Raw genomic sequence first — 21,311 nt, forward strand, 5'->3', positions numbered from 1 at the left:
GGGGCCCTTCTGAGTATGGACTCCACCTGAGGGGCCCTTCTGAGTATGGACTCCACCTGAGGGGCCATTCTGAGTATGGACTCCACCTGAGAGGGACCCTTCTGAGTATGGCCTCCTCCTGAGGGGCCCTATGGACTCATCCTGAGGGGCCATTCTGAGTATGGACTCCACCTGAGGGACCCTTCTGAGTATGGCCTCCTCCCGAGGGGCCCTATGGACTCCTACTCTGTGAAAATGTTTACCACTGGGACCCTACTTTAAAATAGTCTAGATCACACTTTAATGTGTACGATCCCCTGCCCAGGTTGAAACAATAGATGTTCACTGCTTACTATAACCAAGGAATATTAGGGGAAAACCTTCCTATGCTTTATCACTATAACTGTTGAGTGATTTATGTTTTTTCATTTAATTTTGTGGTGAATGAATGGTGTATCTTATTATGTCAGTCATGTACTGTATGTTCAGAAATAAACATTATTGAAATCTGTCATTTTTATTCATTATTCAAACCTCTCTATCAGCCAACATTCCAGACAGCACCTGTGACCTGCCATAGGCAGCAGATCGGACAGTCGGACAGTCTTCCTGTTTAGATTAAAACACCACGGATCCGGCACGAGATATGGCTCGGGAAAACGTACCCCAATCCAGGGAGCAGAAATACATTGTACTCCGAATTGGCCCATCATCCCAATTGTTACACAGAGAAGAATGAACGAGTGCTAATGGTCACAAGCGAGTCGGATCTGCTGGCTACACCTGAAAATAATGCAAAGAAATTCAGAGATTTTTTTCGTATATAAATGTTTGCTAATTTAAACAAACATTTTTCAAATTCCTCAGATTTTTCGTTAACACAAACTTAACCTTTAAAAATAATATAGATTTTTTTTTGTTGCTCTCGGTAGGCTGTTGGTGCCCATGGTTACTGAAAAGTTTTGTTTACATGTCATTTTGGAGGAGGTAGACTTGACGTGCGGTCTGAAAAGCAACACACACGGCTAAACTAGCTAACATCGTATGCAAAGGAGAATATTAGCCAAAATTGGCCAGGTGAGTTGCTTTGCCTATGTAACGTTAGTTCGCAAAGCAAACGGTTTCAATAAGTTATTTGGTCAATGACTGTTAACGTTAGCTGATACATCATTGTTATTCTCACCATATGTTGTGAACCGATCAAAGAAACCTGTCCCTGCTGGTTTATTTTGTTACTGTAATTAGCTACATTATATATGGCTAGTTGGATGCGCACCTATCTAGCTAACTTTGCCAGATTAAGCAACGGCCACTGGGTACTAACATTCGTTGACGGTGACTAACTAGCTAGGTTAATGTCAATGTGGACAGTAAGTAGTTACCGCTAGTTAGCTAACGTCAGCTGTTTTCGCTACAGGGCCAATCAGGGGTGTAATTATTTGTCCAAACCGTCGCAAAACGGAAAATGATTTTTCCATTGCATAAATACAGCCGCTATATGTCACTCCACGTTTCGTCCCGGTTGCTTCCGTTTTAGAAACTTTTGCAACATATTTGGCGTAATGAATACGCCCCAGGTGAATGAGTCATGTGCTGGCAAGTGGCAGCTCACCATTAGCTAATGCTGGCATTTTTTCGACCTCTATTTTGTAAAGTTAACTTTAGCTATCTAGTCATTTTATGTAGGCTAGTCACAAAAATTCCCTCGCCCAAATTATATGTAACGTTATTAGTCAAACAAGCGCTCTATTCAATCCGCATCACGGAAATTTGCTTTACAGCGTGATTGAAACAATGCAATGTTGCTGCTTTAGCGGAAACTACATTCACGTTAAACGCATATTTCGGTTCAATCGTAAATAACTTAACAATTTCTATCGCGGGATCTGTAACGCGTCAGCTTTACAGATTGACTAGAGCCCTTAGTCCAAATTGACATGAATGCTCACACAAAGCCAACTGTGTCACTGACTGATCTTTCAAAATGTGTCTGCAAATGTGGTGCAACAAGCTTCATAGGCAGGCAACTAACTGTACGTTTCTCATTTCCCTGTACAGAGTTCATAGTCAGCTGTCAGTGTCTGGTAACTTGCAGTCAGATGTCCAGTGCCTGAATTAGTAGATTGTGTCTGCGGCCTGCACTGGTTAAGCACATTCTCCTCTCTATTCATACTGAACAAAAATAGATTTTAAAAGATTCAAACACTTTACTGAGTTACAATTAATATAAGGAAATCAGTCAATTGAAATAAAGCACAGCCATGGGTGGGCCTGATAGGGGATAGGCCCACCCACTGGGGAGCCAGGCCCAGCCAATCAGAATGACTTTTTCCACACAAAAGAGCTTTATTACAGAAAGAAATACTCCTCAGCACTCCCTCAGATGATCCCACAGGTGAAGAAGCCGGATGTGGAGGTCCTGGACTGGCTTGGTTACACGTGGTCTTCGGTTGTGAGGCTAGTTGAACGTACTGCCAAATTCTCTAAAATTACGTTGGAGGCGGCTTATGGTAGAGAAATGAACATTAAATTATCTGGCAACAGCTCTGGTGGGCATTCTTGCAGTTAGCATGCCAATTGCACTTTCCCTCAACTTGGGACATCTGTGGCATTGTGACAAAAGTGACCTGTTATTGTTCCCAGCACAGGGTGCACCTGTGTAATGATCATGCTGTTTAATCAGCTTCTTGATATGCCAAACCTGTCAGGTGGATGGATTATCTTGGCAAAGAAAACATGTTCACTAGCAGGGATGTAGACAAATTTGTGCACAACATTTGAGTGAAACAAGCTTTTTGTGCATATGGAACATTTCTGTGATTTTTATTTCAGCTCATTGGACCAACACTTTACATGTTGTGTTTATATTTATGCTCCCCCCACACACACAGTACCAGGCGAAAGTTTGGACACACCTACTCTGTCCAGGGTTTCTTTATTTTTACTATTTTCTACATTGTAGAATAATAGTGAGTACATCAAAACTATGAAATAACACATGTGGAATCATGTAGTAACCAAAAAGTGTTAAACAAATCAAAATATTTTAAATACTTCAATACTTTGATGACAGCTTTGCACACTCTTGCCATTCTCTCAACCAGCTTCACCTGCAATTATTTTCCAACAGTCTTGAAGGAGTTACCACGTAAGAAAAACCCTTGAATGAGTAGGTGTGTCCAAACTTCTGACTGGTACTGTATTGATTCTACACACATGTCGTGTCTTTGGCTATGCCGGATTAAGTTATATGACATGCTATTCTATAAAATAATTTCTCTGTAATTAATATGACCTGATTAAGCTAATCAGGTAAATCATTAACTAGAAAGTCGGGGCACTACGAAAGAATGTTTATAGAGCTGCTATCTTCCGAATAACCTCTTAAAGACCTGGTAATCTTTTACATCAATATTTAATCATCGCCTTGTTTAGTCTCATCTGAAAGTGGTAAATTCTTGGTTATCTTCACAAACCCTGGCTAACAAGTTGAATTAGCAATGCAACATTTGGTTTAATTATTTATTTACTAAATACCTAACTAATCACACAGAATTACATATACACAGAATGAATCATACATTGACGGACCTGGTGAACGTAGCCGATATAGCGAAAACGGGGGTTTGAGTGAAAGAGCGGGAAGACTGAGTAACAAAGGGAGAAGCTATGCTATCGTAAATACAGTATCTTATGCATTCTAAATTACCGCCCATTTGAAAAAGGAGAATGTAATAAATATTTACTCTACAACATGTAAAGTGTTGGTCCAATGAGCTGAAATAAAAATCACAGAAATGTTCCATATGCACAAAAAGCTTGTTTCACTCAAATGTTGTGCACAAATTTGTCTACATCCCTGCTAGTGAACATGTTTTCTTTGCCAAGATAATCCATCCACCTGACAGGTTTGGCATATCAAGAAGCTGATTAAACAGCATGATCATTACACAGGTGCACCCTGTGGTAGATTGGTCGTCGATGGAAGGCCGGTTTGCCAGCATGGATCTCTGGTGGTAGAATGGATACTTGGTAGTACCGTCATCATGTGGTAGAACAGTTACTCTGTCCGTCCTCTCCTAGCCCACATCTACAGTTGCTGTGTTAATGCGACGGCTAGGAGGTATCACTTCTTTAGTGAATAAGAGTTCAAAGTTCATACCAAGTTGCCATACTTTTAAGCTCATGCTATATTCTGCTGGTATAGTCGAAATTCATCCTTCGACGTGTAGGTCGTCACCTTCACATTGAGATTCAATGCTAATTTCTTTAGGTTCTTGTCTTTCAACCAGAGCTCACACAGAGGTTGGCTTAGTTCTGTAGGTGATCTTTGTCCTTTCAACGCGGGGACCGGAAGTCCTTACGTCCTTGGAACAGAAAGTTACATTTTCATCAAGGGCTTTATATAGGAGGGGAGAGAAGGGCCTGTTTCATAGTTTATAACCAATGTCGGTTCACATGGGCGGGGCCACTGAGTTGAGCATAGTTTACTCTATGACAAACTGTTCTCTCATTAAGAAGCTAAATTACATTTAATCTTTTCACGAATAGTTTCATATTTAAACATTTAAATTTCACAACAATTCCATGTGAATCTGACTATCTAACTATAATGTGTAGACTTTCCAAGATACATTTTGTCGTCCTATCATCAGTAATAATGTCTCAGATGCCAACTGATCTGGCATCATATTCATTTAGTACCAACGCATATTTTCAGCTGGTTGGGATTACCGAAATATGGTTTCTTTCCCCCCCACCTTTTGATGTTCCCAGACTCTATGTTTAACAAAGGCTTTTCAAGAGTCCTACTGTAGAGAGTCAAGAGAGAAGAAAGGGAGAAAGGTATTTATGGGGGGGGTCATAAACCTCACCCACAGGCCAACGTCATGACACACAATTACCCCATAATGACAAAGCAAAAACAGGTTTTATAATTTTTTGCTAAAACATTTACATAAGTATTCAGACCGTTTACTCAGTACTCAGTACCTTTGGCAGGGATTACAGCCTCGAGTCTTGTTGGGTATGACATTACAAGCTTGGTACACCTGTATTGGGAAGTGTCTCCCATTCTTCTCTGCAGATCCTCTCAAACTCTGTCAGGTTGGATCGGGAGCGTCGCGGCACAGCTATTTTCAGGTCTGTCCAGATGTTTGATCGGAAGTCCGGGCTCTGGCTGGGCCACTTAAGGACATTCAGAGACTTGTCCCGAAGCCACTCCTGAATTGTCTTGCCTGTGTGCTTAGGGTTGTTGTACCTTTGGAAAGTGAACCTTCTTGGGGACCTTCAATGCTGCAGAAATGTTTTGGTACCCTTCCCCAGATTTGTGCTTCGACACAATCCTGTCTCAGAACTCTATGGACAATTACTTCGACCTTATGGCTTGGTTTTTGCTCTGACATGCACTGTCAACTGTGGGACCTTATATAGACAGGTGCCTTTTCAAATCATGTCCAATCAATTTAATTTAACACAGGTGGACTCCAATCAAGTTGTAGAAACATCTCAAGGATGATCAATGGAAACAGGATGCAACAGAGCTCAATTCCTAGTCTCATAGCAAAGGGTCTGAATACTCATGTAAAGAAGGAATTTTTGTTTTTTATTTAATACATTTTCAAAAATGTAATCAAAAAAAACTTTTTTCACTCTGTCAATATTGGGTGTTGTGTACATTTCTGAGGATTTTTATTTTATTTAATCCATTTTAGAATAAGGCTATAACGTAACAAAATGGGGTCTGAATACTTTCCCGAAGGCACTGTATATACACATATAAACTCAGCAAAAAAAGAAACGTCCTCTTACTGTCAACTGTGTTTATTTTCAGCAAACTTAACATGTGTAAATATTTGTGTGAACATAACAAGACTCAACAACTGAGACATAAACTGAACACGTTCCACAGACATGTGACTAACAGAAATGGAATAATGTGTCCCTGAACAAAGGGGGGTCCAAATCAAAAGTAACAGTCACTATCTGGTGTGGCCACCAGTTACATTAAGTACTGCAGTGCATCTCCTCCTCATGGACTTCACCAGATTCGCTAGTCCTGGCTGTGAGATGTTACCCCACTCTTCCACTAAGGCACCTGCAAGTTCCCGGACATTTCTTGGGGGAATGGCCCTCACCCTCCGATCCAACAGGTCCCAGATGTGCTCAATGGGATTGAGATCCGGGCTCTTCGCTGGCCTTGGCAGAACACTGACATTCCTTGCAGGAAATTATGCACAGAACGAGCAGTGTGGATGGTGGCATTGTCATGCTGGAGGGTCATGTCAGGATGAGCCTGCAGGAAGGGTACCACATGAGGGAGGAGGATGTCTTCCCTGTAACGCCCAGCGTTGAGATGGCCTGCAATGACAACAAGCTCAGTCTGATGATGCTGTGACACACCGCCCCAGACCCTGACGAACCCTACACCTCCAAATCGATCCCGCTCCAGAGTACAGGCCTCGGTGTAACGCTCATTCCTTTGATGATAAACGCGAATCCGACCATCACCCCTGGTGAGACAAAACCGCGACTAGTCAGTTTTTACCAGTCCTGTCTGGTCCAGCGACGGTGGGTTTTGTGCCCATAGGCGACGTTGTTGCCGGTGATGTCTGGTGAGGACCTACCTTATAACAGGCCTACAAGCCCTCAGTCCAGCCTCTCTCATCAGTCCAGCCTCTCTCAGCCTATTGCGGACAGTCTGAGCACTGATGGAGGGATTGAGCGTTCCTGGTGTAACTCGGGAAGTTGTTGTTGCCATCCTGTACCTGTCATGCAGGTGTGATGTTCGGATGTACGGATCCTGTGCAGGTGTTGTTACACGTGGTCTGCCAATGCAAGGACGATCAGCTGTCCGTCCTGTCTCCCTGTAGCGCTGTCTTAGGCGTCTCACAGTACGGACATTGCAATTTATTGCCCTGGCTACATCTGCAGTTCTCATTCCTTGCAGCATGCCTAAGGCACGTTCACGCAGATGAACAGGGACCCTGGGCATCTTTCTTTTGGTGTTTTTCAGAGTCGGTAGAAAGGCCTCTTTAGTGTCCTAAGTTTTCATAACTGTGACCTTAATTGCCGTCTGTAAGCTGTTAGTGTCTTAAACAGCGTTCCACGGGTGCATGTTCATTTATTGCTTATGGTTCACTGAACCAAGCATGGGAGACCGTGTTTAAACCCTTTACAATGAAGATCTGTGAAGTTATTTGGATTTTTACGAATTATCTTTGAAAGACAGGGTCCTGAAAAATGGATGTTTCTTTTTTTGCTGAGTTTAGATATATCCCCCAACCAGCTTCCCTGGTGAGCAGCAGCACACATCCCTGAGAGGAGTTCAGACGTCACATGACGTCAGACCAGGAGTCGGCCGTCCCAGCTGAGCCTCCGGTGCTGCTAACGCGGGAGACGTGGTCACACCACCTCGGTCTGGAGCGTCAACACCTGGTACAGTAGTGTCACCGAAGCTCTTTACTCACACACACAGCTTTTGGGGTCTGGCATAGTAGATAACATGTTTCTCAGCTATGTGACCTGACCAGTAAAAACCTCCTAGCTCTAATCATTAGATACAAGACCTACGTTGCAGATTGTTACAAGGATTGTGCAGTTGTTTGTGACTTGATGTGTTGTTCAGATTGTTCATTAGTACACACACACTAGCATACATCCCATATACACCCAGAACTATTTTATCCCTCCTGCTGCTCAGAGCTTCAGTGGGTATTTAGCCATAGAGTCACAGTCTAGGCATGCCTTCTGTAGTGGCCTTGCAGGGGGAGAGAGAGCGAGAAAGTGAGTAAGCCGAATAGGCAAGAGTGAACGTGAACGAGAGAACCTAAAAGGGACAGAGGGATGGAGAAGGAGAGAAAGGGGGGTGGCTTCCTCTGCTCTTGCATTGGTGCTCGTCTGGCCATGTGCCTATTCTAACTATAACCACACACTGGGGGGGCTCTCTTGAGTGGCAGGGACATGTGAGCTCCTTTACATGTGCTGTTCTGGGCAGGGGAGGAGGAAAGCATGAGAAGAGCAGGGGAAAGTGATTGATCGTTACAGTCTTTCCTCTTTCTGTGTGAGATGAGCTAGTGAGAGGGTCTGAGTGTTGGTGAGGTGCTTGGCTGTTGTAGAGGCTTGTAGTGAAGATGAGTGCTGCTGCAGTAAGGAGCTGAGCCCAGGCCTGCTGAGTGATAGGACCAGGCTGCTTCAGGTATCAAGCCCAGAGGGGCTAGGATGCAAGAACCAGGATGGGTCACATGCTAATGGTCTGGCTCAACATGTATCTGACCTACTGGCTCAACACACTTGTGTACCAGACGGACCAGCCAAATGGAAGATTCAGGAACAGGAGAAGAAGAACAATGTCATCCAAGACAACGTGTCGACAGGCCCCATGGCGAGAGGTAGCGGCGTGCGGAGTCGGGGGCCACTCAGTCCAGAACACTCACAGGAGGAGGAACCTGCTATTATTAACGCCTCCACAGGCCCCGGCATGGTCACACTGACCAACACACACATAGACTCCATGGAGGCAGAAGTGCCACACACAAACACTGCCAAGGCCAGGGCCAGCTGTGAGAATGTTCTGTATATGGAGGGTGTGGAGAGCCAATTAAAACAGAAGATAGCAGAGAACAGCATGGAGAATTCACCTAGACAAAGGATAGAGAACACCATGCAGAACCCACCCAAACAGAAGATGAAGACATTTTAGAACCTAGCAAGACAGATGGAGAACACCATGCAGAAGCCAGCCAGCCAGAGGACAGAGAAGACCATGGAGAACCCACCCAAACAGAGAACACCATGGAGAACCCAGAAAGACAGAAAATAGTGAACACAATTGAGAGCCCAGTGAGACAGAGGATAGCAGAGAATGACGTGCTTGGGGATACCTGGTTCAGCCGGACCCTGGACCCTGGACCCTGGCCAGGAAGAGACAGAGGGTTGGGGAACCCACCTGGTCAAGACATCCCCAACCCACCAGCTGTATGATGTCAGAGCTGGGGGGATTACCTCAATTTAGTGGCGTATTGATGAGGAATACTGTGTCGTCAGGGAACCCCTGGGGCGGGGTTTCAGGCCCAGAACTCAGAGCTTCTACAGCGTCTGCTCCATCGACGCATATGACCTCGACACTGACCAATCGCAGACAGCGGAAACATTTATCCTTTATTCAATCGCACATCGAAGAACCTACAGCTGTCCAATCACATTCAGAGGAACCTACAGCCAATGACCAATCACACAGAGAGAAATCTGCATACGCCTGACCTATGGCACATAACAGAACCCAAGGCTTCTGAACCCATGGCTTCTGACCAGTTCACAAACAGTTGAATTTACACCCATCAACCAATCACAAACATTGAAACCAGCAGCTTTTGACCAATCCTATTGTGAGCCTCCCGTGGCACCAGCTCTGCCAGACCTTCTCTGGAGAAGCTATGAGGACCCTCAGGCATTACGACAGGACAGCCCCATCGCCCCCGGAGACGCCAGAACCCTGCTGTTAACTGGAGACATTACAGCCCCCGTCATGCTTGAGCTGACATCACGCCGGGGGGAAAGAGGGTGTGGTAAGAAGAGAGGTTCTATGCCCACAGAGAAGACAGTTGACAGCAGCCAGAAAAGAGAAAATGCAAAGAGGGATTTAAACCTCCATGATACCCAAAACTCTATCCCCACCCCCACAGACCCCTGCCCCCCTGACCCTACCCGTACAGATTTAAACCTCCATGATACCCAAAACTCTATCCCCCACCCCCACAGACCCCTGCCTTCCTGACCCTACCCTTACAGAGGAGCAGCTCACACCCAGCCCTAGCTCTAGTCCTAGTCCCAACTCCAGCCCCCTGCTTGGGGCAGTGAATGAAGCTACATGTGTAGAGGAGATGGAGGGGCGGGAGATATACCAGGCTTTCTCAGTAAGTATGATCAGTGAGAGGCTGAGAGGAGAGATGGAGGAGGAGACCATGCTCAGCAGGACAGTGGAGACCACACTAACAGAGGTATCACCAGTCTCCACACTCTCCTCACTATCGACAGTCTACCCAGTCTATGCAGTGTCTCTACTTATGGACTTTACTGTCTACTCATTCAAATCTGACCTTAGACCAGTGGATGTGGAACATGAAGCTGAAACAAAACTTGATCCGTATGATACTACTTCTGATCGCAACACTAAGCCTGACCAAAACATAACCCATGTGCATACTGGGAGACCTGATGGGGATCATGTCAAACCTCCTGAAAATAACAGGAGCCCTGCTGATGACTCAGAGCTCACTGAGCCCCACCAGAGGGAGCAGCCATCTTCCTCAGGGTTGTGAGGACAGAGCCAGGTGCCCATCTTTCTCAGGACTGTGAGGAGGACGCAGAAAGCAGCCATCTCTCTGAGGAAAGAGGAGGCTCTACTCCTGTCCCTCAGGACCTGCCTCTGCACTCACTTACCGCCCTGTAAAGGTTCTTCAACCTCCTTGTCCCCTTCCTCCTCTGTAGGGTCGGAGGGGAGTGATGGGAGAGTGAGTTCAGAGAGAGGAACTGAACCCACTGACTGCCCACTGACTGGAACACACAATGACAAAAGGGCAGAGTTACAGACTGACGACTGTGAAGAAACACATATAGGGGGTGATGTTGTGAAACAAAATGACTGAGTTGTAGAGAGCTCAGAGACACACACTGCAAGTAGAATATCCCTCCCAGAGACATGTGTTGCAACAGATAGCCTCGGTAGTGTGTTTAGAGTAGGGACACACATTGACAGTAGTATAGGGACACACATTGACAGTAGTATAGGGACACACATTGACAGTAGTATAAGGACACACATTGACAGTAGTATAGGGACACAAATTGACAGTAGTATAGGGACACACATTGACAGTGGAGTAGGGACACACATTGACAGTGGAGTAGGGACACACATTGACAGTAGTATAGGGACACACATTGACAGTAGTATAGGGACACATTGACAGTAGTATAGGGACACACATTGACAGTAGTATAGGGACACACATTGACAGTAGTATAGGGACACACATTGACAGTAGTATAGGGACACACATTGACAATAGTATAAAGACACACATTGACAGTAGTGAGGAGCCCCTGACCTTCGGTTACCACGGCGATAACTGTTCTGCTGTGAACTACCCTGGAGACGATGCAACAACTGCAGATTCCTATTTTCTGTCAGGTGTGCTGGGGGTGGAGCATAATCTGATTGATGTTTACACCTCCACCCCGTCTTACCAGATACAGTTTCTGGGTCAGAGGTCATTGACTGTTACCACAGAGACGGGCACTGTGGGGCTTAGAGGTCAGACTGAAGAGCGTGGCATGATGGACATGGTGTCAGAGCTGCATGGGGAGGAAGTGGACCCCACCTTCTCGGGCCTCTACCCCTCTCCCTGGATGCATTTAGGGCCAGGGCTGCAAGAGGGCTGTGTAGGATGGGCCTAGGGTATGGTGCCCAGCCAGGGTGAAGGCGAGGAGGGCTATAAGAAGGAGCAGCCCCCTAGATCCATGGCCTACACCACCTGCAGCACTCTGCTGCCCCAGGACTCTTGTCTCTGAGAATAGTACCCTCACCACCAGCCTGTGAGTACTTCAGCCTTGTGTGTCTGTCAACTGTAAGGATGAGCAAACGCACATCTCTATTCATGTGAGTTAAAAAGTTCTGTTCTGATCACATTTGACCCAGTTGAGACCTGGCAGGAGCAGAGGAGTACACACACACTATAGAAGTTTTCTAGTTTTTGAAGACACTGACCTTGGGTGTGTGTGTTCCCTTGCAGGAATCCACCCCGGTCTCTGAGCTGAACCCAAACGCTCAAGTATGGGCCAATCACACACTTAGCCTGGACCCCTCAGGCCTTGTCTACACTGACGCCCTCCAATCATGGCTGGCGGTGACCAGTCACCTTGACAACCAGGAAGGTAAGCATGCGGTAGTAGAGTGAATATAAAACAACGCCTAGCCCATAATCCAGAGGGGGAGGCAGCTACTGGGTCTGCTGCCTTCTTCTTTGGCTTATTTTAGTGTCTGTCTAGTAAATGTCACTACCTGATTGGTCCTCAGGGTATGAGCAGGTATATGACCTGGAGGAGGTGGGCGAGGCTCAGCTGGAACCGGGCGGTGTAGAATTTCCGGTGGTCACCATGGGAAACCCGTCAGCCAATGGCCTGGTCCAGGATAGCTGTGTGTCAGGTACCAACATTACTGGCTGGTCAAACAGATGATGTCTGATACAAACATGTGTTTTTAATGTTGTTGCTTTCAGAGGAGCTCATGGCACAGCTGAAGACCTCACTGGAGTCCTGTCTGTCACGGTATGTCTGTGTGATTGGTCAGTGGGCAGCGAGGGTCGTTTCTGATTGGTCAGTGGGCAGTAAGGTTTGTTTTCTGATTGGCTGATGTCCCCTCAGGGAGAACCTGGCCAATGACCTCTACCTCGTCTCCCAGATGGACTGTGACCAGTACGTTCCCATAGCAACGCTTGCCAACCTCGACCACATCAAGAAGCTCAGCACGGACTTGGAGCTCATCTCTGACGTCCTCAAGTGTGAGTTAACTTAAGTTTTTGTGTGTGTACACCAACGGTCAAAAGTTTTAGAACACCTACTCATTCAAGGGTTTTTCTTTCTTTTTACTATTTTCTACATTGTGGAATAATAGTGAAGACATCAAAACTATGAAATAACACATATGGAATCTGCAGTAACCAAAAAAGTGTTAAACAAATCAAAATATATTTTATATTTGAGATTCTTCAAATAGGCTCCCTTTGCCTTGATGACAGCTTTGCAACCTCTTGGCATTCTCTCAACCAGCTTCACCTGGAATGCTTTTCCAACAGTCTTGAAGGAGTTCCCACATATGCTGAGCACCTGTTGGCTGCTTTTCCTTCACTCTGCGGTCCGACTCATCCCAAACCATCTCAATTTGGTTGTGGTCGGGGGACTGTGGAGGCCGGGTCATCTGATGTAGCACTCTCCTTCTTGGTAAAATAGCTCTTACACAGGCTGGAGGTGTGTTGGGTCATTGTCCTGTTGAAAACAAATTATAGTCCCACTAAGGCCAAACCAGATGGGATGGCATATTGTTGCAGAATGCTGTGTTAGCCATGCTTGTTAAGTGTGCCTTGAATTCTAAATAAATCATTGACAGTGTCACCAGCAAAGCACCCCCACACCTCCTCCTCCATGCTTCACGGTGGGAAATGCACATATGGAGATCATCCTTTCACCCACACAGCGTCTCACAAAGAAACGGAGGTTGGAACAAAAAATCTCCAATTTGGACTCCGGACCAAAGGACAAATTTCCACCGGTCTAGTTTCCATTGCTCGTGTTTCTTGGCCCAAGCAAGTCTCTTCTTATTATTGGTGTCCTTTTAGTAGTGATTTCTTTGCAGCAATTCGACCATGAAGGCCTTGTTCACACAGTCTCCTCTGAACAGTTGATGTTGAGATGTGTCTGTTACTTTACTCTGTGAAGCATTTATTTGGGCTAAAAAAGTCAAAACAGTCCATTTATATTTTCCAATGGGGATTTACATTTGGATGAGTTTTTTTTTCTCACCTGAGTAGCCTCATTTCACTGCCTAAAATAAAATTAAACCATCTAGTGTTCAGCGAAATAACAACACATTGTCTAATACAGGTAGCCTAGTCAAATAATTAACATCCGATCACATTAACCGTTACTCTCTCGCGGAAATTCCACTAACAGGCCGTATGTAGTAGCCAAACGTAGCTGCTGCTCATGTTGGTATCTGTATTGATGGTACAAAAGCCATAATAGGGAGACATAGAGGAGTGGAAACAGTTGCTGCCGACGCCACTCGGGTACACTGCAGCATCCACCAAGAGGCTCTTGCTGCCAAAGGAATGCCTGACAGCTTGAAATACATTTTGGACACTACAGTGAAAATGGTTAACTTCATTTAAGCAAGGCCACTGAACTCTCGTGTATTTTCTGCACTATGCAATGATATGGGCAGTGACCATGTAACGCTTTTACAACATACAGAAGTGTGCTGGTTATCAAGGGGCAAAGTATTGACATGTTTTTTTTTAGTTGAGCGACGAGCTTAAACTTTTCTTTACTGACCAAAATGTTCACTTGTCTGACTGCTTGTATGATGATGAGTTTCTCACACAACTGGCCAATCTGGGTGATGTTTTTTCTCACCTGAATGATCTGAATCTAGGATTACAGGGACTCTCCGCAACTATATTCAATGTGCGGGATGCAAATGAGGCTAGGATTAAGAAGTTTGAGCTTTTTTCTGTCTGCATTAACAAGGACAACACACAGGTCTTTCCATAATTGTATGATTTTTTTTGTGTGCAATGAACTCAAGCTTACGGACAATGTCAAATGTCATATAGCGAAGCACCTGAGTGAGTTGGGTGTGCAATTATGCAGGTACTTTCTCGAAACGGACGACACAAACAACTGGATTCTCGTTATCCCTTTCATGCCCTGCTTCCAGTCCACTTACCGATATCTGAACAAGAGAGCCTCATTGCAACAAGCAGTTCTGTGAAAATGTAATTTAATCAGAAGCCACTGCCAGATTTCTGGATAGGGCTGCACCAAGAGTATCCTGCCTTGGCAAATCGTGCTGTTAAGACACTGATGTCCTTTGCAACCACGTACCTATGTGAGAATGGGTTCTCAGCCCTCACTAGCATAACTAAATACAGGCACAGACTGTGTGTGGAAAATGATTTAAGACTGAGACTCTCTCCAATACAACACAACATTGCAGCGTTATGTGCATCCTTTCAAGCACACCCTTCTCATTAACCTGTGGTGAGTTATTCACAACTTTCGATGAACAAATAAGGTTTCATATGTAAGATGGTTAAATAAAGAGCAAAATGATTGATTATTATTACTTGTGCCCTGATCCTATAAGAGCTCTTTGTCACTTCCCAACTCGCCAGGTTGTGACAAAAACGCTCACTCATTCTTATGTTTAACGTGTGTGTGTGTGTGTGTGTGTGTGTGTGTGTGTGTGTGTGTGTGTGTGTGTGTGTGTGTGTGTGTGTGTGTGTGTGTGTGTGTGTGTGTGTGTGTGGCAGGCTTACAATGATGGCAAAAAAACAACCCTGGTGCTAGAGGGTGTACGCAGCTAGAGGTTGAATGTTTGAAGAGTTACAGGACTGTAAAATGTTTGGAAACCACTGGTATACCTGATTGGGTAAGATGTTTACTTGGCGAAAGGGCGCTGACCGTGTCCTCTCTTCTGATTGGCTCGTAGCATTGCCACTGGTGGATGTGGCAGAATGTGGGCAGAAGGTACGGCCAAATCGGGGTCGCTGTATCGTCATCCTCCGAGAGGTCCCAGAGACCACACCCCCAGAGGTAAGAATTTGTTGTTTTTAAACAACTAATTGACCGACATCGGTTCAATTATTTTGAATTCTATTTAGTTATGTTTTTTTCTGAGCTCAGTGCTCAGTTTCTCTAGAGATACATCAGGGATGTGTTCAGTTTGCTGGAATGTTTGCTATATTGGGACACGTTTCCCCAAAACATTATTGAAAAGATTTTGGGGTACTTTTGCTCTGTTCGGTGGGTGTGGCTTAAAACAATGACTGCCGTGTTTAAAGGGCAGAGGTGCATTTTGAAGCCACAACCCAGCCCCTCCCCGTTTTTCAACTTGATGTTCAGTACTCGTTCAATTGAACGTTCTAGTATGTTTTTATCATGGTACTTTTATTAATTGTTTTATTCTGTGTTGCTACAGCACTCAACCCACAGTGCATTGAATGTCCCCAAAAAATATCCAAAATTGAAAAACGTGATAATTTTTTTCAATTATCGAACTGAAAACAAACCGACCTCAAAAAGCACTTATGGCTCAGCACTAACTGTAAGCAACCTCTGCCCTGTCTGTCTGTCTGTCTGCCTGTCTGTCTGCCTGTCTGTCTGTCTGTCTGCCCTGTCTGTCTGCCCTGTCTGTCTGCCCTGTCTGCCCTGTCTGTCTGCCCTCCCTTCCCTGTCTGCCCTGTCTTCCCTGTCTGTCTGTCTGTCTGTCTGTCTGTCCGTCCGTCCGTCCGTCCGTCCGTCCGTCCGTCCGTCCGTCCGTCCGTCCGTCCGTCCGTCTGACATTGTGTGTGTTTATCTTGTTGAACCACCAGGAGGTGAAGGCTCTGTTTGCATGTGAGAGCCTCCCCAGGATCCAGAGCTGTGAGTTTGCCCAGAACGACAACTGGTTCATCACCTTCCACAGTGAGGCTGATGCTCAACAGGTACTGCTTGGAGACTGAGGTTAAGAGGGGTTAACAACAGGTAGGAGAGACTGGGGTTAGGGGGGTTAAAGACAGGTAGGAGAGACTGGGGTTAGGGGGTTAGCGACCGGTAGTGGAGACTGGGGTTAGGGGGTTAACAACAGGTAGGAGAGACTGGGGTTAGGGGGTTAACAACAGGTAGGAGAGACTGGGGTTAGGGGGTTAAAGACAGGTAGGAGAGACTGGGGTTAGGGGGTTAACGACAGGTAGGAGAGACTGGGGTTAAGGGGTTAAAGACAGATAGGAGAGACTGGGGTTAGGGGGGTTAAAGACATGTAGGAGAGACTGGGGTTAGGGGTTAACAACAGGTAGGAGAGACTGGGGTTAGGGGGTTAACAACAGGTAGGAGAGACTGGGGTTAAGGGGTTAAAGACAGGTAGGAGAGACTGGGGTTAGGGGGTTAACGACAGGTAGGAGAGACTGGGGTTAAGGGGGTTAAAGACAGGTAGGAGAGACGGGTTATGGGGGTTAGCGACCGGTAGGGGAGACGGGTTAGGGGGTTAAAGACAGGTAGGAGAGACTGGGGTTAGGGGGTTAACAACAGGTAGGAGAGACTGGGGTTAGGGGGTTAACAACAGGTAGGAGAGACTGGGGTTAGGGGTTAACGACAGGTAGAAGAGGAATTGATCCTCTAGACATTCATGCACATTTCATTGAGCTGCAGATTGAATTCACTTTGTGTGTGTGTGTGTGTGTGTGTGTGTGTGTGTGTGTGTGTGTGTGTGTGTGTGTGTGTGTGTGTGTGTGTGTGTGTGTGTGTGTGTGTGTGTGTGTGTGTGTGTGTGTGTGTGTGTGTGTGTGTGTGTGTGTGTTTTCCAGGCGTTCCAATACCTAAGAGAGGAGGTAAGGACGTTCCAGGGGAAACCCATCAAGGTGAGTGTCGGGTCCTTTACTAAACAGTACTTTTCCATACAAGTGGTCATCACATGATAAAAGATTGGTTAATTCATTCATTAGGCACGAATCAAGGCCAAAGTGATGGCAGTCACATCTTACGCTCCAAAGAATGGCTACAGGCCCTGCCCAATGGACCCCTGCACCAATCAGCAGCCTTACAGCCCATACTACGCCCAGCCCACTTTCCAGCAGCCCCTCCCACAGCTCTACACAATGACTAATCAGAGCTTGGCTGCCATGGCCGGATACACAGACCCTGTCATGGTGAGGTGAACATACACATACACACACGCAGGCACAAGCGTTCTCTCTCCCTGGTGTCATTGTTGTTCTGTCCAGCAGATGGCGTCATTCTCTGGCTTCATGGACGGCTTCCCAGGATGCCCCAGCTTCAAGCTATCCCCCTCACACAGACTCAGGTACTACACTCCTCACTCACGTTCTCATGCTGGAGAGACATCTCTCTTCTTCTCCCAAGCTATCATTCTCTTGCTTTCTCTCTTTGTCTCTCTGCCTTTCTGTGTTTTGCTTGACGATGGAAGCATGGTTGTAGTTACGTTGTGGTGACGTGATTTTTTACATCTGTGTTTCCCTCTCTCCTCCATTAGGGGACAGCGAGACCAGAGGCGGTTGTCTGGCGACAGGGGGCTGGGCCTTCTGGATGATCCCCCCTTCTTCCTGGAGGGTGGACCAATAGGATGCGTTCCTGGCCCCCCCAGGCAGGGTCGGCCACGGTTACCAGGCAACAGGCGTAGGGACGGAGAGGGGGGTCGACGTGGAGGGAGAGGGGGGTCGGGGTCCTCCCCCAGCACTGACAGAGGAAGGTAGTGACCTCTAACCTCCAGCCCTTAGAAACGGGTCTCTTCCTGATCACTCATTTCCATTAGAGACTAAAAGGGTGAGACATTGTTTTGAGGTACCACCTGAACTGAAGAAGATTATGTTTCTCTCTCTCTGAAGGAGAGGTCCCATTGGTCAGAGGAGGAGAAGAGATGACAAGTACTCTGTAAGTACTTAAAGATGTGTTATAAAGGTTTTGTATCATTTCAGCCAGTAGTTTTGATAGTAGTGCCTACGAACCAAAATGGGACCCTGAAAATGTTGAACAAGTTGTGTTTTCTGCAATGATATGTTACAAATTAATATATGTACTGGATATGTACTGTATATCTATGTGCATATAAACCTGTTTATAAGTGTGTGTGTGTGTGTGTTTAGAGAGGGCCCCCCCAGTCGCCCCCCCGCTCCTTGTCTCCCAGTCTGGAACTCGGCCCCAATAGCTTCCCCCCACTTCCCCTTGCTACAGCTTCTACAGCAACAGTTACCACAGCAACCAACATCCATAAGGCAACCAGCAACCACAAGGTAACCAAGAGTCACACAAATGCACTCACACACCCCCTCTACTTTCTTGTAAGGTTGTTTTTCTTGTTCCAGAGTCCAGTTAGAGGCAGCAGTACCAGTGAACCAACCACTGTGACATCACAAGACCTCCAGCCTATCACAGCATTGCCTCAGAAAACCCTCCCCCTAGCGTGAGTATATTCTCCTTCCTTTCACAATGTGTTTTGTATGATTACTTTAGGGAAGAAAGTTACAGACTTGTCAGTGTTATGGTATGTTACATTTGTGTTGTGTTATGTGTTATATTGCTGTCCCACAGGAAGATAAAGGAAACTGTAGTGTCTCCCAAGAGAACCACAGCAGCTCGTCTGACCGTGAAAGAACCTCAGACCACGAAGGGGAACAGACCAGCAGTGGTGAGACAACTCACAGACTACAGAGACAAACTGGTTAATAGTTTTTTTTTTTAAATGGTGAAGTTGAATGTACCACAGCATGGCTACATCTAATAGTCTAAAATGGTTTCCTCACCTCATCAGTGCAGAGGAAGGAGAAGAGACTATTGAGATGCAGTCATCTGTCTACCAGAGAAGTAGTGTATGCTGGGTACTGAACGGTCCTGTGTTGTGAATGGTTAGGAGTCCAAGAAGCCAAGCTACGCTGAGATCTGCCAGCGCATACGAGCTAATCAGATGCTCACCGCAAAGGCTACTGACCTCACCCCCTTGGGGACGGAGCTTGTCCCAGCCTATCCTGCTCAGGCGCCTGACCCGGCACAGTTATCACGGTGACCAGAGTGAGATAGTTACTTTGGGTTGGGGAGGGAAGAAGAGAAGGGAAGAAGTTCTTCAAGCCAAAGAAAAAAATTTAAAAGTTGTAGCACTGTTGTTTCTCTCTGTTGTCTGTCTGTCAGACTTGACGGACCTTTCTGACTTTCTGAAATCTTTATGTTTTGATATTGATTGATTTCTTTTGATTAATATTGATCAGTATTTAGAGGATTGGACATCAGATTTCTGTATTCCTTGGTCCAAATAACTTAATCAGAACATTTACAGTAACAACGAACAGCCAGACACTGAGTGACAACTGGCTAAAGTACTGATATCATATAACATTTTGTTTCTGCATGAGTTTTAGATGTAATTTATTTTATGTTAGATGGAATTCCTTTTGTGTTGACTGGGGGAGGGGGGAGGGGGAGTCTCTTACAGACAGACGAGGAAGAGGAACAACTCTGGTTGATATTGATAAGTTTGCATACAGATACAACATTGTTAGAGTTACTTGAGTTAACAACTTGATATGGAATCAGGGGTGGTGGGAGGTAAATAGTTTTCAGTTCAGATTTCTTGTGTTTGAGATAGATTAAGTTTGTAAATGTGGGTATTAGATACAGAATTGAGGCATGATTTAAAAAGGTGAATGTTTTTTTTTCTGTACAGATGTAAATAATTTGACTGTTATTAAACAATTGCCTTAATAATAAACAGTAAACAATCATTTTCGCATTGTAATTTATTCCCTATTACTTACAATTCTAAAGTTTGGATGAAGAAGTCAGTATGGCTGGCTGAATCAGTCTAGCAAACTACATTCGTGCAGGAACCTTTCCATTCAGTAGTGGCCTGCGGTCAGATTGTTCAAGTGGTGAATGTCTGCACCTGAGAGCGTCGCTTTCCAATGTCACGTGGTGCTGAGTTCCGATTCTGTCGCTGTCCGCTTCTTTGGTGCTGATTATCTGATCGCAGCGATTACAGCTTGTTTGTTTAGCCTACTTCAGCACCACTAGACCTTCAAATCATGTGACAAAGTCACCACATGCTGTGTTTTTATAAAATACTGTGACACTATGAAGCTAGCTACTCTGCATATGGGCTAATTATCAGTATAGCGTTGGTTGTGGCAAAATCAGATGCTTAAGTAGCGTACCTTACCTGTGATTTGAAGACTTGAGCTGAGCTGCCAGAGCTGAGCCGAGTGGTAGGCAGAAAGCCCGGCTTGTGTGCTCCTTGGCAATTCCTTGGGCTTCATGAAGACCAGAGATCCACCAGCACATTGTTGTTGCCATAATTCAATGATATAGGCCTATATATCAATGTGTGTATCAAGAGGGTGTGGCGCAGTGGTTTGGACATAATACCCCTGCCTCCCACGCCGCGCCACCCTCGGTCCCTCCCGGTGGCGCTCCTCTCCGCTCCACCGTGCGTCACGTGACAGTAGCTCCAAACAGCGCGAGTATCATCATCAGCACCGCATCGCCGGGCAAGCAGCCTCGAGACCCACCGATCGACCCTCAGTGGTCCCTCATCACAGAGACGATAATAACGGAGAAGAGGTAGACTAGCGAGGCCATGCCGGGGCCCCGGTAAACCGACAAAACATATTTTTCTCTTTGTTCCCCTCTACGCACCGCTAGCTGCCTCAACGCACCGCTAGGAGGATCCGCGGAATAGCTCTCTTTCTCTGCTGGAGGAGAGGAGACGGCAACTGAGGGAGAACGGAGAGATTTTTCTACCGTATAACCTAATGGCAGAGCGTGAGGCGTCGCCGTTACCACTGGACGTTCGCGCCCGGCTGGCGGAGTTGGAGCTCGAGCTGTCAGAGGGTAAGAACAAACCCCGCGCGCACCGTTAAACCGTTAACGTAGAGGAATCTCTACAGCAATGGCCCGTTCCCCCAGACCCCACTCTCTCTCCCCTGCTCCGCCCCTCCAGATGTTTGTCAGAGCGGCCCTCCCAGCCTGCTTTAGCCGGGACAGGGTGAGGGGAGACCCAGCAGCCCACTGTG

General features: G+C 46.1%; 2 protein-coding genes across 5 annotated transcripts in view; both read left to right on the forward strand.

Moving 5' to 3' along the window:
- Positions 1 to 627: 627 nt before the first annotated feature.
- LOC112227678 (la-related protein 4B) lies at positions 628 to 20,024 on the forward strand. Of its 4 annotated transcripts, none has more exons than XM_042308791.1 (17): positions 628 to 1,056; positions 7,251 to 7,416; positions 11,772 to 11,913; positions 12,056 to 12,184; positions 12,258 to 12,306; positions 12,403 to 12,539; positions 15,248 to 15,351; positions 16,131 to 16,241; positions 17,100 to 17,153; positions 17,238 to 17,441; positions 17,520 to 17,596; positions 17,786 to 18,001; positions 18,138 to 18,183; positions 18,396 to 18,542; positions 18,615 to 18,712; positions 18,841 to 18,970; positions 19,160 to 20,024. In XM_042308791.1, exons 2-17 carry the CDS (start codon positions 7,318 to 7,320, stop codon positions 19,310 to 19,312), a joined length of 1,896 nt encoding a protein of 631 aa, XP_042164725.1. In that variant the 5' UTR covers positions 628 to 1,056; positions 7,251 to 7,317; the 3' UTR covers positions 19,313 to 20,024. The 4 variants fall into 4 exon arrangements, with proteins under 4 accessions (XP_042164725.1, XP_042164727.1, XP_042164726.1 ...); XM_042308793.1 differs by having other exon boundaries at positions 18,841 to 18,937; positions 19,061 to 20,024; XM_042308792.1 differs by having other exon boundaries at positions 631 to 1,056; positions 18,841 to 18,937.
- A 736-nt stretch (positions 20,025 to 20,760) lies between these two features.
- Positions 20,761 to 21,311, forward strand: part of LOC112227480 (disco-interacting protein 2 homolog C) — a 38,842-nt gene continuing 38,291 nt past the window's right edge. Inside the window, 1 exon segment of the mRNA XM_042308790.1 lies at positions 20,761 to 21,129. Coding sequence (XP_042164724.1) covers positions 21,051 to 21,129 — 79 coding nt within the window. The 5' untranslated portion in view covers positions 20,761 to 21,050.

Source organism: Oncorhynchus tshawytscha, linkage group LG29 (genome assembly GCF_018296145.1).
Source record: "Oncorhynchus tshawytscha isolate Ot180627B linkage group LG29, Otsh_v2.0, whole genome shotgun sequence".
NCBI classification, from domain to species: Eukaryota; Metazoa; Chordata; class Actinopteri; order Salmoniformes; family Salmonidae; genus Oncorhynchus; species Oncorhynchus tshawytscha.

What these genes read in the sequence shown, in the direction of transcription:
- LOC112227678 (XM_042308791.1), top strand. Translation starts at nt 7,318, where the DNA reads ATGACGTCAGACCAGGAGTCGGCCGTCCCAGCTGAGCCTCCGGTGCTG. An exon ending in GTCTGGAGCGTCAACACCTG is followed by an intron (nt 7,417 to 11,771) that starts GTACAGTAGTGT and finishes GTTCCCTTGCAG; the next exon opens with GAATCCACCCCGGTCTCTGA. An exon ending in TCCAGGGGAAACCCATCAAG is followed by an intron (nt 17,154 to 17,237) that starts GTGAGTGTCGGG and finishes TTCATTCATTAG; the next exon opens with GCACGAATCAAGGCCAAAGT.